The following is a 17,958-nucleotide window of genomic DNA, read 5'->3' on the forward strand; positions in this document are numbered from 1 at the left end:
TATCGCTAATGCCAAGCCTAGCCGGGTTGCAAACCAAGTACCCTGATAGGGGACTTAGTACCCCAATAATCGCTCCTCCCCTGCTATGACCCCCTGGTACTGCTGAGGTAATCTGGAGTCACACCGGAGGAGCTGCGCGTCCCTGTCCTCTCAGCGTCTGTGTCCACTGCAGAGGGAAAATGGTGCTGGTGAGCTGCTGGATCCTCTCATAGTGAAGCCCCACCCCTTCAATGGTGTGCAGTCTTCCCCCCTTTTTTATACTTGCTGAGGAATCTGGTGCTTAAAATGGAGAAAACCGTTTTAAGGCTGTTGTGCCAGTATGGGTACTGTGTACAGTGTACGGGACGCAGTCGTGTACTGTGTCCGGAGATGCATTCCGCTCCGTGTAGAAGCCTTGCGTCTCCGTACCCTCATGCCGCCATAATGGCCGGCGCCCCGCAAGCCGGGGCGCCGGCTCAGTGCTCACCTCTTTTCATTCTTCTGGCTCTGTTAGGGGTGGCGGCGTGCTCTGGAACTGTACGCTCGCCGTGGTGGCCTTGCGAATAGGTCCCTCAGGAGCTCAGTGTCCTGTCAGCTGGGAACGGGACCATTAACCCTTCAAGAGGTTGGGCCATTCCCTCCCCTAAGTCCCACGAAGCAGGTAGGCTGGTGCCAACCAGTCCTGCCTGAAAATAACAAACAGAGAAAATAAATGCAGAAAACTCTTCAGGAGCTTCCTTCAGCATGACCGGCTCCTCCAGGCACATTTTCTAAACTGAGTATGGTAGGAGGGGCTCCTAGTGGACCAGTCTATACCCCATGGTACTAAATGGACCCCAGTATCCTCTAGGACATAATAGAAATATTATATATATATATATATATATATATGAAACAAAATAGAGGAGATGGCGCCAAGGGAGTTATATCAACGCCCTACCTAAAAACGGACCCTTACAGTACTCTCCGGATAAATTACGTCAGATAACAAATACTAACATAAAAATTTATTAAAACAACATATAAACCCGACACAAATGTTCATAAGTATACAGAGTTGATACATTTACATTTGTCGCACAATTTGAACAATCAGTTTGTAGTGATGAGGAAAAAGCGTAGATATATCACTACGATTTCCTCCTTCTCCTTATTGTAGATTCGGAGGTAACATCAGATAATAGATAGATAAATAACCCAACGCGTTTCGTCTTGTTCCAAGACTTCATCAGGGGTAAAATCTCTTCATTTCAGAACATATTGTCAGCACATAAAAGGTCATTCAAAGATGTATGAACAACGTTTCAATATTTCAATGGGACTTGATTGATACAGCGAGGACCATACCTCATATATCATCAGCTTGAGTCTGACATTCAGATATTCGAATATGGGGAAGATTCATATGTGTATAGAATCTAACTGGTTCGCAAGCATAAGGAACCTCGTCGGTCAGCAGCTTGAACCTGACACTCAGAGACTCAGGAGTGAAGGCAATTCAAATGGGTATAATGTCTAACCAATTTAGAACACGTGGTAGACCCTCCAGTGGTGCAGTGCTGACAGCCAAGTCTCTGTATAATCTTGTCATATATATATATATATATATATTATATTTGAGCCAGATTTATCCATTTCTTTAAACCTTCATTTGTGAACATAAATCCTTTGCTAATTGCTCTTCACTAGAAAAGTTTATACTCCAGGTGATCCACAAGAGGCCCAAAATGCGTCAATGCACTAATGCTCTGTAAAAAGCATATGCTTCCTGTCACTCAATATGAACTGACTGAAAAGGATTGCAAATGTATTTATATTTATGCAGCAAAGGCCCTTTTTGCTATCTACTCTAGGATTTTCAATGCATATCCTCAATGGGATTGTAGACACACAGGTTAATTTGTAAACATGTATTCAGCATGGTGTATAAATATAAGCATAGTTACCCATATTTGTATGTCAGTGCATAGAAATTTTTATGGCCGTACTGAGCAGCATCATGGTCTAAATGCATACTTGATGGCTAAAATATAGGGGGTCATTCCGAGTTGATCGCTCGCTAGCTAGTTTTAGTAGCCGTGTAAACGCTATGCCACCACCCACTGGGGAGTGTATTTTAGCTTAGCAGAAGTGCGAACGCTTGTGCAGCCGAGCTCTGCAACAACAGTTTGTGCAGTTTCAGAGTAGCTCTGAACCTACTCAGAGCTTGCGATCACTTCAGCCTATTCCTGTCCGGATTTGACGTCATACACCCGCCCAGCGAACGCCCAGCCACGCTTGCGTTTTTTCAGACATGCCTGCATTTTTGCAAACACTCCCTGAAAACGGTCAGTTGACACCCAGTAACGCCCCCTTCCTGTCAATCTTCTTGCGGCCGCCAGTGCGAAGGAAAACTTTGCTAGAACTTGAGCACAACCACAAAGAGGTTTGTACCCGTACGTTGTGCGTGCGCATTGCGGGGCATGCGCAGAAATGCATTTTTTTCACCTGATCACTGCGCTACGAAAATCACCAGCGAGCGATCAACTCAGAATGACCCCCATAATGCGATTTGTAGTCATTGATGTGATTTAGTCAATATAGCTACTAGATTTAAGGCAGCAATTCATTTTAAAGCAAACTGAATACGCGGGAATGGTTGGTGTGAGAGTGAAGGAAGGAGCTAGTAGCATATATATCAGGGGCCATGAGTGAGAGAATCAGACTCTGGGAATGGTTGGCGAAAGTGTGGAGGAAGGAGGGAGCAGCATTTACATCACAGGTCATGAGTGAGCCACCAGACCACGAGAATGGCTGGTGTGAGAGTGGAGAAAGGAGGGTGCGGCATCAGTGAGACCACCAGACCACAGGAGAGGCTGGCGTGAGAGTGGAGAAAGGAAGGAGTGGCATTTACATCACAGGCATCAGTGAGACCACCAGACCACAGGAGAGGCTGTTGTGAGAGTGGAGGAAGGAGGGAGCAGCATTTACACCATGGGAATGGCTGGTTTGAGTTTGGAGGAAGGACGGAGCAGCATCTACATCACAGGCCATGAGTGAGATCACCAGACCACGGGAGGGGCAGGTGTGAGAGTGTAGGAAGGACAGAGCAGTATTTACATCCCAGCCATGGGTGAGACCACCAGACTGGGGAAACAGTTGGCGTGAGAGTGGAGGAAGGAGGGAGCAGCATTTACATCAGCGAGCCACCAGACAGTAGGAATGGCTATGGACATTACTACCCCCATGTTTTGGATAGAACAGCACCCTTGTGGGACAGGTCTAATACAATGTATACAAGAGCATGGCTTGGATCTCCTCCATCATATACTGCATTGAAGAAAAGAATATTGTGTTTCATGGTGTCATGATAACTCAAAACTATATAATAAAAATCTAGAACTATTTTCAGCAGTTATGTGTCTTTGGGCAGGGTGTGATCATTTCTTTTTTTTTTTAAATCTCTTTGTTGAAAAATGTTCAACTACACAATATACAAAGTTGAGTGCAAAGTACAACATAAAGTGGGAATAAGAGTCAATAGGGCATGGTCAACAACAAAGAGCAAACGGGAAAAAGTCCAATATAAAAAGTGTGACAAACTAATAGGAGATATTTGGAAGTGAGTAAATGAAACGATGGTGGGCTATCTCTTGGTGACCTAAGAGTAAAGTGTAGGTAAAAGCAGAGGGTGACAGACATATAATAGGGAAGGAGCAGGAGAGAAGGTATAGAAAGGGGGAGGGGGGGGAATCAGTTGATGTGTATCGCCAGGATCATAAGAATTTAATTCTATAGATATACAGGTTGAGTATCCCTTATCCAAAATGCTTGGGACCAGAGGTATTTTGGATATCGTATTTTTCCGTATTTTGGAATAATTGTATACCATAATGAGATATCATGGTGATGGGACCTAAATCTAAGCACAGAAGGCATTTATGTTACATATACACCTTATACACACAGCCTGAAGGTCATTTTAGCCAATATTTTTTATAACTTTGTGCATTAAACAAAGTGTGTCTACATTCACACAATTCATTTATGTTTCATATACACCTTATACACACAGTCTGGATGTCATTTAATACAATATTTTTAATAACTTTGTGTATTAAACAAAGTTTGTGTACATTGAGCCATCAAAAAACAAAGGTTTCACTATCTCACTCTCGCTCAAAAAAGTCCGTATTTCGGAATACTCCGTATTTCGGAATATTTGGATATGGGATACTCAACCTGTAATATGTTTCATCTAATAATCATTAATGATTGTAATTACATCTTCTAATATGTTTTAATTTTGGAAGATATCTTTAATGTTGTGTTATGCACTTCAATAAAGAAGCATAAATATAATTAGAATATTTAGCACTAATGTCTGTTAAATAGAGCAGAGGTTTCACATCGGAACTTATATTGGAATCATTATAGTTACAGTGGCAAACGCAGGATTTCTTGAGGGGGGTTTCCAGATGCAATCCCCCAATCTCCCACTCTGCGGAACATTGGAGCAAGTGCAGGAGTTTGGGGGAGCGGTAGAAGAACCTAGTAACGACTCTGAACATTGTTTTATTTTATACAGTGTATATTGTATGGAATACTGTATTTATATTAAACACTATAGATGGTCTATACTAGTATAGGCTTTATCAAACATACTTAAATAATATAAATAAGTCGTCAGAAAAAGGTTAAACATACCATAATAAATAAATACACAAACATAATAGAACCAGTACTGCACTTTCTAAGCTCACATTCTTCCACCTTATGGTAATGCACCTGTCTCTTCTTCCTGGTAGCTACTCTTTGATCCAGTGCACTGATTGAGGACTCGTATCCACACACAGCAAACTTGGTAGAAGAAGCTGCTACCACTGGGCATCTGGGTATGTGCAGCAGCTCTGCTGTCCCAAAAACTGCACGATGTGGCGGCAGTTCTAGTAATAGTACTATTTACCATTATTATTGTTGTCATAATTTGAGAGGGAGGAAGGGGGTTTCTGTGCAACCGAAACCCCCCCCTGCGTTTGCCTATGAGTTATGTGTAAGAAAACTACATATACTGTATGCATCTGCATAAAATGTTGGGTGGCTATTAAATAAATAATCCACCAAGTTAATGAGCCAGGACATTATATCATTGTAAGTAGTGTATTTATGTTATGAGCCACGGCTGTGGCTCATTCCTGTTTTGCAGTTTTGTTCTGTATTTCATGTTTTACTTCTGTTTATGTTCCCCGTAGGTGTCATGGGGTGCTCGGAGCTCACCCTTAAGGAGGGGATACTGTTATGAACCACAGGTAGTGGTTCATTCCTATTTTATGTTTATAAAGTTGTCTTGCATGCCAGGATTTCCTGTTGCTCTGTTTTAGAATACTCTTGTCTGCTGCCGCTGGTGAGTCTGTGTAATTGCAGCTTGTTCCCTTGTGTTCAGCCTCACCTGGCTGCTAATTGCATCTGGTCAGTTTGAAATCATGCAACAAGGCATCTGCATGGGATTATTAATTAGGCCTCTCTGTTATATGCTGGCTGTTTGCAATTCACAGATGCTGGTAATATTCCTGGGTTTTCAGTCTGCTTGAGTTCTGAGCTTGGTTCCTGCTAGTTCCTGAGCTTCCTGTGTCAGTCCCTGTGTCGATTCCTATGTCTGATCCCGTGTCCTGCCGTGAGGCGTTCCTGTCCTGAGGTCCAGTACCTTTGCCTGTGCAAGTTTCTGGCTTCTTGGTGTCCACCGGTCTGGCGTTTGGGATTCTGCCTGTCCTCCAGTTCTGAGAGTCTGTGTCAGCAGCATTTGGAGTTCCTGTCCGTTTGCCAGTATTCGTACCGGTTCCGTGAGTAGCGGCACGGCCGCGTCCGTGGGCGTAGGCCGCTGTATTCCCTTATTATTTCTGTCACTGGTGTTTTGCAGAGGGTTCTGCTTATGCGGTCACCGCCGGTACACGAGTATTGTGTCGGTGTGTGGTCAGCATTTCCTTTGTTGTTCTTTTCCTTTGGCGGCAAGCCGCACATACTTTGGTTTTAGGTTTGTTAGTAGCCCCTGGCCTTGTTGTTTAGTCAGAGGGCCCCTTGTTATCACCCTGTCTCGGTTCACTCTTTGTCTCTCATTAAGACCTGAGGGGGCATCGAAGTTGGGCAGACGTAATCCGCCCTTCAAACGCGGCTGCCATGGGCTCAAGCAACCATAGTCTCGCAAGAGTGTACTGACAGCACGGGTGAGACAACGGAGATAGGGCGCCAGGGGCTATTCCCTTTCCATTCCCCTTTCCCAGCATTCCGTCCTGGTGCTCTGGACTCGCTTCATAACATCTCCCTTGTTCTGAGCACCAGGAACCTAACATTATCACCAGCCCTACCACAAAAAAGAAATAAAACTTTTTTTTTTCTTTTTTGGCCCAGTCCGGTGTTAGAATCCAGTCCGGTATTAGAATCCAGTCCGGTGTTAGAATCCAGTCCGGCCGGTGTTAGAATCCAGTCCGGTGTTAGAATCCAGTCCGGTGTTAGAATCCAGTCCGGTGTTAGAATCCAGTCTTGTCTAGAATCCAGTCCAGTGTTTAGAATCCAGTCCAGTGTTTAGAATCCAGTCCAGTGTTTAGAATCCAGTCCGGTGTTTAGAATCCAGTCCGGTGTTTAGAATCCAGTCCGGTGTTTAAAAAAAAAAAAAAAAAGTCTTGATTTGTTTAGCAAAATTTAGTCTTGCCTTGTCTTGCCTTGCCTTGCCTTGTCTTGTCTTGTCCTGTCTAGTTTTAAATCCTCCTATGTCTACTATGCAAGCCCTGCAGGCATCTCTCGCAGCCCTGAACTCTGTATTCAGTGCTTTGAGACCAGAGCGACTAGAAGTTTTGCAGCAATCCCTAAAGCAACTGCAAAACCTTCTGACTAAAATCTTGCTCATTTTGCCAGAAGTCGTTGAGAGTACATCTATCTCTAAAGAGACTCTTGTTCACAGTATGGTGACAAGAGAATCCTCTGGTTTAATTGAAGAGAAAAGGTTTAAAAGTTTTCTGCGGCCCAGGCTCTCAGAAGAGGAGCGTCTGCGTCGCAGAAACTTAAACTTATGCCTATATTGTGGGGGTTTAGGCCACTATCTGCAGACCTGTGAGTTGCGCAAGCCAAAGTGTGGTGACGAGTCTTGCCCTCTGGCCAAGTTGAGTCAGGATACAAGACCTACTCCTGTCCCTACTGTGGCAGAGGTACTTGTCACACAACCCACACTAAAAAGCTCTCTGTCCTATAATTGGGGTCCTTGGGCAAGGGAGCCCCATTATAGATTCAGGAATCAAAAAAGAATGTTTTTCTCCTCTCTTGAGGTTCCTGTGGAAGCGGAGTTGCAAGCCCCTGGAGTGGTGCCCGTAGCCCAGGGTCCTGGAGTGGTGCCCGTAGCCCAGGGTCCTGGAGTGGTGCCCGTAGCCCAGGGTCCTGGAGTGGTGCCCGTAGCCCAGGGTCCTGGAGTGGTGCCCGTAGCCCAGGGTCCTGGAGCGGTACCCGATGCCCAGAGTGCTGGAGCGGTACCCGATGCCCAGAGTGCTGGAGCGGTACCCGATGCCCAGAGTGCTGGAGCGGTACCCGATGCCCAGAGTGCTGGAGCGGTACCCGATGCCCAGAGTGCTGGAGCGGTACCCGATGCCCAGAGTGCTGGAGCGGTACCCGATGCCCAGAGTGCTGGAGCGGTACCCGATGCCCTAGCTTATAGAGGGACATCAAATATTATAGTTCAGGTGTCCATACCGGAAGGGGTCTCAGAAGCTGTCACCCCAGGTAGGGACTTGAAAAGCGCAACCCAAGAAAGGGTCTCTAAAACCATAGTTCTTGAAGGGAACTCGAGAAGCAAAACCCCAGAAGGGATCTTTGAAGTAATATCCCCAAGTGGGGTCTCGAGAGACGCAGCCCCAAAGAAGGGTCTAGAAGTCGCTTCCCCAGGAAAGAACTTAAGAAGCATAGCATTAGTGGAGGATCTGAAAGTTATTGCTTCAGCAAAAGTCCCGGAAGTCATAGTCCCGGGAGAACTTTCGATAATTATCGACTCAGAGAGGGAGGCCGATGGCCCGATCCCAGTCAGGGACGCCAACGGCCCGGTCCCAGTAAAAGAATCCGAGGTGCTGGCCCCGGCGGGGCTCCCGGAGGCCACTGCCCCGGCGGGGTTCCCGGAGGCCACTGCCCCGGCGGGGTTCCCGGAGGCCACTGCCCCGGGTGGGGTTCAGAAAGTCACTGCCCCGGGTGGGGTTCAGAAAGTCACTGCCCCGGGTGGGGTTCAGAAAGTCACTGCCCCGGGTGGGGTTCAGAAAGTCACTGCCCCGGGTGGGGTTCAGAAAGTCTCAGCCCCGGGTGGGGTTCAGAGAGTCTCAGCCTCGAGTAAGGTCAATAGTGACCAGGTCCTAGCAAAGCACTCCAGTCAGTCAGATGAGAAGGAAACAGATCCTGACTCTGATATCTCAACATCCATAATCTTTGATGGGGACTTAGCCCAATTTCTGGCGCTTTACAAACACTATTACATTATTATGTTGTCTAGACCATTTCTGGGCATCACTCCAGAGAACCTTGTGCTCTATCTGATTTATTCTTTTAGAGGAGAGCCTTTTGAGTGGGCGACCAGCTTAATGAAAGCTGAAGATCCCATTCTTCAGGATCCCCCAGCATTCAGTGATGCAATTATTAAAAGATATGGTTCCAAAGAAATTGATTCAGGTTCATCTAGGTCAGCCGTCTTGTCTGCTGAGAGTCCACCAAATACTGCAAACTCAGCACAAGAGTCTCAGCCCGTTGTTTTGACTGCAGGATGTGCTTTTCTGACTTCTTCTAATAATAGTACTTTGCCAGAAAGTTCAGCTCCCAAGGGTAAGAAACCTGTCTCTGATTTGAACGCAGCCTTGCTGGGTGGTACCATCAGCTCAGACAATGTTTGGGGAATTACCTTGGTCAGACCTAAAGAACTTTGTAAAAAGAAGAAGAAAAAGAAATAATTTTTTGACTCTTGCCTTGATTTAAAAAAAAAAAAAAAAAGATTTTTTTTTCCTTGTCTTGTGTCCAGTGGCCACCATCAAGGGGAGGGCACTGTTACAAGTTGTTGCTACAACTTGGTTTTTTTTGTTTTCTTGTCTGTTAGACCAGTGTGTCAGGTTTTTTTTTTTGTATCCCTTGTTCTGGATAGTCTGAATTTTGGGGTCTTTTGACCCCTCCTCAAGGGGGGGGTGATGTTATGAGCCACGGCTGTGGCTCATTCCTGTTTTGCAGTTTTGTTCTGTATTTCATGTTTTACTTCTGTTTATGTTCCCCGTAGGTGTCATGGGGTGCTCGGAGCTCACCCTTAAGGAGGGGATACTGTTATGAACCACAGGTAGTGGTTCATTCCTATTTTATGTTTATAAAGTTGTCTTGCATGCCAGGATTTCCTGTTGCTCTGTTTTAGAATACTCTTGTCTGCTGCCGCTGGTGAGTCTGTGTAATTGCAGCTTGTTCCCTTGTGTTCAGCCTCACCTGGCTGCTAATTGCATCTGGTCAGTTTGAAATCATGCAACAAGGCAGCTGCATGGGATTATTAATTAGGCCTCTCTGTTATATGCTGGCTGTTTGCAATTCACAGATGCTGGTAATATTCCTGGGTTTTCAGTCTGCTTGAGTTCTGAGCTTGGTTCCTGCTAGTTCCTGAGCTTCCTGTGTCAGTCCCTGTGTCGATTCCTATGTCTGATCCCGTGTCCTGCCGTGAGGCGTTCCTGTCCTGAGGTCCAGTACCTTTGCCTGTGCAAGTTTCTGGCTTCTTGGTGTCCACCGGTCTGGCGTTTGGGATTCTGCCTGTCCTCCAGTTCTGAGAGTCTGTGTCAGCAGCATTTGGAGTTCCTGTCCGTTTGCCAGTATTCGTACCGGTTCCGTGAGTAGCGGCACGGCCGCGTCCGTGGGCGTAGGCCGCTGTATTCCCTTATTATTTCTGTCACTGGTGTTTTGCAGAGGGTTCTGCTTATGCTGTCACCGCCGGTACACGAGTATTGTGTCGGTGTGTGGTCAGCATTTCCTTTGTTGTTCTTTTCCTTTGGCGGCAAGCCGCACATACTTTGGTTTTAGGTTTGTTAGTAGCCCCTGGCCTTGTTGTTTAGTCAGAGGGCCCCTTGTTATCACCCTGTCTCGGTTCACTCTTTGTCTCTCATTAAGACCTGAGGGGGCATCGAAGTTGGGCAGACGTAATCCGCCCTTCAAACGCGGCTGCCATGGGCTCAAGCAACCATAGTCTCGCAAGAGTGTACTGACAGCACGGGTGAGACAACGGAGATAGGGCGCCAGGGGCTATTCCCTTTCCATTCCCCTTTCCCAGCATTCCGTCCTGGTGCTCTGGACTCGCTTCATAACATCTCCCTTGTTCTGAGCACCAGGAACCTAACAATTTAAAATTACATAGATATACTTCTTGGACTGTAGAGACATTGGGGTATATGTAATAGCCTGTGACTTACAGGCTTCAGTGAGTTCCTGGTGAGCTGACCCTGTGTCCCATAAACCTCTAAATTAAATCTTCATTCATGGTTCCTATCATTCTTAGCAATAAGTTAACTTGCACATGTGAGCATCCTGTCACATTCACAGTGTACCTGTGTCTGCAAGGAGCTGCAAATTACTGGTTTCCACCAACTTCAAAGTGATGAACCTTTCTGGGATACTGTGTTGGATAAAAGCCATGCAGCACTGCTAAAACCATTCATCAACCCCTTAATATATGTGCAATTGGGTGTGGATCATTGGGTCGACCAGAAATAGATCTAAGGTCAATAGATCGACCCCATATGGTTGACATGCAGTAGGTCAACTGGGTCAAAAGATCGGCATGGTTAAAACACATTTTGACACATTCAGTACCTCTCACAAACCTGCCATTTTCAACTAAAAAATATTTCCAGGATCCGACCCTTTGTCACCCAGGATGCTAGTAAGACCCTTATCCACTCACTGGTCATCTCCAGACTGGACTACTGTAATTTCCTCCTATGGCATCCCTGACAAATGCCTCTCTCCACTACAATTTATCCTCAATGCTGCAGCCTGGCTCATCTTCCTCACCAAACATACTACGTCCACCTCCCCTCTCCTACAAGCCCTTCACCGGCTCCCCTTCTCTTTCAGAATCCAATTCAAGCCTCTCACACTCATTTGACAATTAGTGGGCAGGCTCATAATATTGGCCAATTTTATGCCAAGAACCTCGGTTATGATGTATGGTTTATTATAATTCCAATGGTTGTATGGAGCACCTGCTCTCTTGTTTCTATGTTGCAGTATTAGATCCACTGGTCAAAGCCGTCAATCATTGACAACTTTGACAAACCGAAAGATAGTAAATCTACCCTCAAGTTTTATTAGTTTACATTTCCAGAAAATGTGCTAAATTTGTGTGTACGTCTTTACTGTGGTCAACTTACTCTGCCCATATGCATCTCTCCAGCAGTAGATGAATTACATCACAAGGCTGTTTATGACATTAGCCAGTCAAATGTTCAGGTTACTGAGGTAATCTCATTCCACCTGCATTTCACCACTGCAATTTATCTATCTGTAAAAACTCAAAATTATTCTCATTTAACACTTTTACAGTATTACATACTGCTCGACAATTAGCCTCAACCACTGGCACTAATTGGGGGGTCTTCTTAGGTAGACAAAACTAAATCATCCATAAGTGCACCTAAAAGCCACGATAAGTGCACCTAAACCGTGAGGTTTTCACACAAGACAATAGGATTGGAAAACGTGAAAACTCCCCATTTTTCACACGTAGTACACCATCGAGGCATTAGGTTAACATAAGTAAAGGTTGCACTATGAGAAGTCATATAAGCAAATACAGGTGATACTGTAATTGGCAGGTTTATGTCAAGCAGTGTCCTTTATACCAAAGCTGAGTAACATCACAAAGGCTGCTTATCATAAGTAACATCATGTTAACCAGTCACATGATCCACCTGAGGTTATAAATCACAGCATGCCTGCAATTTACAACTGATCTATACAGTTACATCACAAATAGTCTTTATGATGTCACTTTGGCACAGAAGTGTCAATTACCAGCTGTATGTGATGACATGTCACGGTGAAAGGTAAGCATATTTTACCATACTTTCTATATGAAAGTATTGCTAAATGTACAGATATAGATGAATTATTAGATTGCAGGTGGGATGAGATAGATTTATTACATTAGTTATCTGATCATGTAACTGTCTAAAATCATAAATATTCTTTGTGATGTCACTCAACCAATGCTTGGAAAAATTCTTGTCAGTTATCAGCTGGACTTGCTGATGTAACTTCTCACATTCTACAGTACATTTATTTTATTTATACAGCTGAGAAAAAGTAAACTTACAGTTGGAGTACACAAATGCCTTACTAAATCTCAAAAAACATAATTTTTATTAATTGAAATAATAATTACAAACACTCAAAAGCATGGAATAGATTAAAATACAGCGAAATTAAACTGGAAAGTAAATTAGGAAAATTAAAATATGGTTGCACTTAAATAAAGTCCCTTTATCAGTGTGAACCCCTATCTCAGTTCTATAAGGACATTCTATTGTAAAAATTATTTATTACTACCTTGCCCTAGTACTGAAATTGGTTATATAGGGCTCATAGATCAATTTACAGTATATATAGATGAAACTCAGAAAATTAGAATATCGTGCAAAAGTTCATTTATTTCAATAATTTAACTTAAAAGGTGAAACTAAAATATTATATAGACTCATTGCATGCAAAGTGAGATATTTCAAAACTTTATTTGTTTACATTTTGATGATTGTGGATTACATCTTAAGATAACCCCAAATCCAAAATCACAGAAAATTAGAATATTACATAAAATCAATAAAAAAGGATTAGAATACAGAAATGTAGGTCCTCTGAAAAGTATAATCATGCATATGTACTAAGTACTTGGTTTGGGCCCATTTTGCATGAATTACTGCCTCAATGTGGCGTGGCATGGATTCTATCAGCCTGTGGCACTGCTGAGGTATTATGGAAGACCAGGATGCTTCAATAGCGGCCTTCAGCTCTTCTGCATTGTTCGGTCTCTTAGCAATGCCCCATAGATTCTCCTTTTCCTTTAGCCCAGGTAAGACGCTCCTGACGTTGTTTGTTGTTCAGGAGTGGCTTGACAAATGGAATACGACATTTGAAGCCCATGTCCAGGATCCGTCTGTGTGTGGTGGCTCTTGATGCACTAACTCCAGCCTCAGTCCATTCCTTGTGAAGCTCGGTAGCGAGGTACAGCGATGCGCAGTACATGTGCGCCAACAAATGCTAACCTGTACCTCGGTGGTGGGAGAGGGAACATGTTTTATAATGGGTGCAGTTTCTGCGGTCCACACGAGCCGCTGAGTCCAGAAGGGCCCACACGCTGCACCCATTTTTTCAATACTTTCCCCTTCAGAGTCCCGTGCTGACGGCAGCCGCACTGCAGAAATCACTGGAAAAATGGCGCGGAGGCCCAGCATTTTGCGCATATGCTGTAGAGAAATTGCCAGGAAAATGTCCAACATGCCATTTTCCCGGAAATCTGCGCATGCGCATTAAAGTCTGAGCCCTCTAGTGCCCAAACTCTACAACGCTGCTGCACACGGGACTCCTCCTCTCTTCAAACACTCCTGGAAACCACTGTTGACAGGTGCTTGTCCTTTAACTCTATCATTAAAGTTTAATCACCTCCCTCTGCACCAATATATCATATACATACCAAAAAAATTACTATAATGCCAATCCTAAATTTTCACTCCTAACTTCCTTTACAGTATTAATTCTATATATTATATTGCTATCTATAAACAATAATTTTTTTATTTTGAATCCACGTTTCAATACTCTGAACTGCTATATTTTATAATTTAACATGCTATTATATACAATATAAGTAAAGGACGCAATCATCGTGACTAGGCCTAATAAATGTTTGTAAGAAATGTGCAATTCCATGTTATTAAAATGTAAATGTAACAGTAGGTCATAGATGCCTCCTGTTAGCATTTGCAAGATCTGAGTGCTGCATCTGATGACGCAACGCTCGATGGTTTTAGGCACCGGCCAGCCTGCGTAGGCTGAAGCTTACCCATGCTGGTCATAGGATCTGGACACCCGGGTCCAGGAGGTCTGCGACCCCCACTCTCAGAACCTTGAAAAAGACCCCAGTAGGGGTCGAAGCGTAGGTGTTTGCGGGGAGGACCCCTTTGATGCAACCATAAGCAGAGAACCGGTATTTGCATATCAGAGCCTGGACCAGTGGATAGCCTGGGATTCTTTACTGTACCAAGCTCGTTTAGAACTGCTTTGCACAGTTCTACCACATCCGGTAATTTCAATTTGTTTAGCTGATTGGGGCTACCCGCTGCTTGCATGGACATTTTATGTGATACATGTCTTAATGTTTTTACTGTTTAAAAATGTTTGCTTAAACTGTACTTTACTATATGGTACATTTTTTCCTCTGTTCTATGGGTAGTTAACTGCTGAGCCCAAGAGGTGAATCTTTAAAAAGTGTATTCAGCGACTGCTACATGAGAAGCTGACCATCACCACCAGTTAAGTCATATCCATTTTTCTATTTGCAAGTCACTGGGTGAAGGGTTATGGATACCTTCTGTGTGATATCAGACTGTCGAGGCTGCTGGTTTTTGCGCACCTGAGAACTATATATTGGCGAATTGAGCAATGGAACAGTGGTGAAGACCAAAGTCAGTAGCAGAAAAGAAGTTGATAGCATATAAAATGGAGAAAGTACTGTACAACTAGGTACAGGAGGAGGAGACTTGAATCATTCACTCCTGAAAAGATCTTTGTAACGGTACATTACTGAGCATGTTCAGCCAAATGGAACTGGGGCTGCTAGGGGTTGAGGAACATAATCAGCCTGGTTTTACAAATGTATCACAGGTTTTTATGTTTTGGATACAATTATATAATGAGGCGTGTGTCCAGTGCCAGCTCTCACTGGAGCCATTCTACACCCCTCCCTACCAGCCATCACAAGTCCCACCACCACCACCACCAGCAGCATCTCCAGCCCCTCCTCCAGTGCATCGTGTCCCTGCCTCTGGATGCTATCCGCAACAATAGCTGCTACTACACATGGTATGTGCAGATATGACTTGGCTCAGACATCACTGCAGAGCGTGTAAAGCACTGTACTGAGGGCTATCTGTGCAGTAGACGGTGTGCTGTCTGGCTGACACTGATATGGTGCTAGAGCAACATTAGCTGTCACACATCGTAATAGACTGATGCTATATAATTACATACACATGCAATGTTATATATTGTTATATACATCTAGCCTCCTGGTATGTTAAACAGCTGTCTACTCACGCCATGCTGTGGCATGACATGGTAGCGTCGAGTATCTTTTTGTGCAACTTTTTTCACTAAAATGCGCCTTTTTGCATCATTATGCAAACAGGACACACAAACAGCTTATGCTGATTAAAATGATATGCGGTATGCCTATATTCTGTGTGCGACTACGGCTGTATCTGCATACTAAATGCCACGTTACAGAGTTTTCCTAGTAAACACTGTAACATAGCACTTTGTATGCAGATACAGTTGCAGATGCACAAAGAATATAGGCATGCTGCATATCATTTTAATCAGCAAACAGATGCAAATAAGATGCATTTTCAGCAAAAAAAGACACATGACCCTAACGGAGTTGCAGGGACTTGTCAGCTCACTCACGCTAGGCATCTCCCGCTATGTGACGTATTGAGGTAAGATGTATGAGGACAAATATGTACCAAACAACATTTTTTGTTGTACTAAGAGGACATTTATGTGATTATATACACATACTTGATTACAGTATTGCTTGAAAATATACCTGTATTTATTTGTGATGGTGATCACTGTATCTATATACCAGTGCATTATATACATTGACTGAATTATTTACAGTTCGACCTTGAAGTGTAACATACAATGACAGGCAGATCACTATCTGTTGTCCAAACTATTGGTGGTATTCTGAGTATCACTGCTCTGAGAGGAATGTATAGGAACATTAGCTGGAGATACGCTGATCATCGTATTGCCATATTGGAGCGTATTTGGGTGCCTCTAGGTGATTTTGCTCTGAATTTAGAAATACATAAATGTATGACCCAAAGTGCTGCTATTATCATATAGTGTAGGACCATCACAGCAAAGACACCATGCCATGGCTGGGTTTGCAAATTATCTCTACATTTCTGTTATCTTTTGCTGGTCCATTACAGTGGGCTGGGGGAATTTGTTCAGTTTTTCTTATCTACCCCTTTGAAACTATATGTAAATATTGGCAAAAGTAGTTTAATGATTCCTTTAGGGCATTTTGAATGCTCTGAAGCTGATTACTGAGTTAAAAATATAATCTATGCAATTTTACCTAAGACATATGATAAATGTAATGACAACAAAATACAGGATTTGTTGGTCTACAATACCTTAACAAGTTCAAATGGGAAGCGCTCATGAAAGATGCGATTGATTTTGGCACCACCTGATAGCTCCCGGGTATCCACTTGATTACCTGATCCCGCAATCCTCTTCTCAAAGTCTAGAGCAAAATGCTGGACCATCCTTTAAAATAAATAATTTTTGGCAAATTTTTAAAAGTATTCTCTCTAAAATTATCAAAAACATTAAATTCCCAATATAATGAAATCAAAAGGATTTATGTCACTCAGGAGACTTTAAAGTCTCCCTGTTTGCAGATGACTTTCTACTTACCATTTCATCCCCTCATGTATCACTTCCAAGTTTTTACAAACTTTTCACAATCTATGGAGCCCTCTCTGGTTACAAGACCAATTACACCCAAACTGTGGGACTTCCCTTTCATGTGTCAAAAACTTAGGGTGTCATTCCGAGTTGATCGATCACTAGCTACTTTTTGCAGCGCTGCGATCAGATAGTCGCCGCCTATAGGGGAGTGTATTTTCGCTTTGTACCTGTGCAGCCGAGCAGTACCAAAACATTTTGTGCAGTTTCTGAGTAGGTCTAAACTTACTCAGCCCTTGTGATCACTTCAGCCTGTCTGGTCCTGGAATTGATGTCAGACACCCGCCCTGCAAACGCTTGGACATGCCTGCGTTTTTCCAAACACTCCCAGAAACGGTCAGTTGACACCCATAAATGCCCTCTTCCTGTCAATCTCCTTGCGATCTGCCGTGCGAATGGATTCTTCGTTGAATCCATCGCTCAGCAACAATCCGCTTTGTACCCGTACGACGCGATCACTGGGTGGCACTTGAAATATGCCCGCCATTAGGCTGCCGACCAATGGTCTAGAAGAATGTTTCTTTCACTTTCTTTTTTGCATGCAGGGTAAATACTGGCTGCTTTATCATGTACAGTATGCCACAAATGCTGGACAGATTTATTTTTACACTGCAGTTTATATTTGAGTTTGGACACACCACTCCCAAATCTACATCTCTGCACACTTTAAATATTCCCCACCTGCAGCGAATCATAGTTTTGCACAGGTGCAAATTTGCCTTTTTTTTTTTGTTTTGCTCATAACTTAGAATCAGCCCCTGTATGTCTACAACTGAAATTGTCTTCCCCGCCTCCCAAGTTCCATCACCTCGTCTCCTCTCCATATCTGTTGAAGGCAATACGCATTCATGCATCTCTCAAATATGCAATCTGAGAGTCATTCTTGACAACTCCCTCTTCTTCACTTTGAACATTCAGTTTCTCTACCTTTTCTGTCACTTGGACCTCCACAGTGGGGGCCATTCCGAGTTGATCGCTCGCTAGCAACTTTTTGCAGCGCTGCAATCAGGTTAAATCTCGGCAAAACTGCGCATGCGTATGCACCGCAATGCACAGGCGCATCGTATGGGTACAAAGAGGATCGGTATTGGGCAATGGATTTAATGAAGAATCCATTCGCACAGCCGATCGCAAGGTGAATGACAGAAAGAGGGCGTTTGTGGGTGTCAACTGACCGTTTTCTGGGAGTGATTGGAAAAA

The 17,958-nt window shown here is 43.8% G+C and overlaps 1 protein-coding gene across 5 annotated transcripts in view; it reads right to left on the bottom strand.

Annotated features, from left to right (window-relative positions):
* DNM3 (dynamin 3) overlaps nt 1-17,958 on the bottom strand; it is a 952,228-nt gene that overhangs the window by 753,393 nt on the left and 180,877 nt on the right. For all 5 annotated transcript variants that reach the window (XM_063939984.1, XM_063939983.1, XM_063939985.1 and 2 more), the window contains exon 8: nt 16,422-16,557. In XM_063939984.1, the coding sequence (XP_063796054.1) occupies nt 16,422-16,557 (136 nt within the window). The remainder of the gene's footprint in view (nt 1-16,421; nt 16,558-17,958) is intronic.

The sequence above is a fragment of the Pseudophryne corroboree genome, chromosome 9 (genome assembly GCF_028390025.1).
Source record: "Pseudophryne corroboree isolate aPseCor3 chromosome 9, aPseCor3.hap2, whole genome shotgun sequence".
Lineage (NCBI taxonomy): Eukaryota > Metazoa > Chordata > Amphibia > Anura > Myobatrachidae > Pseudophryne > Pseudophryne corroboree.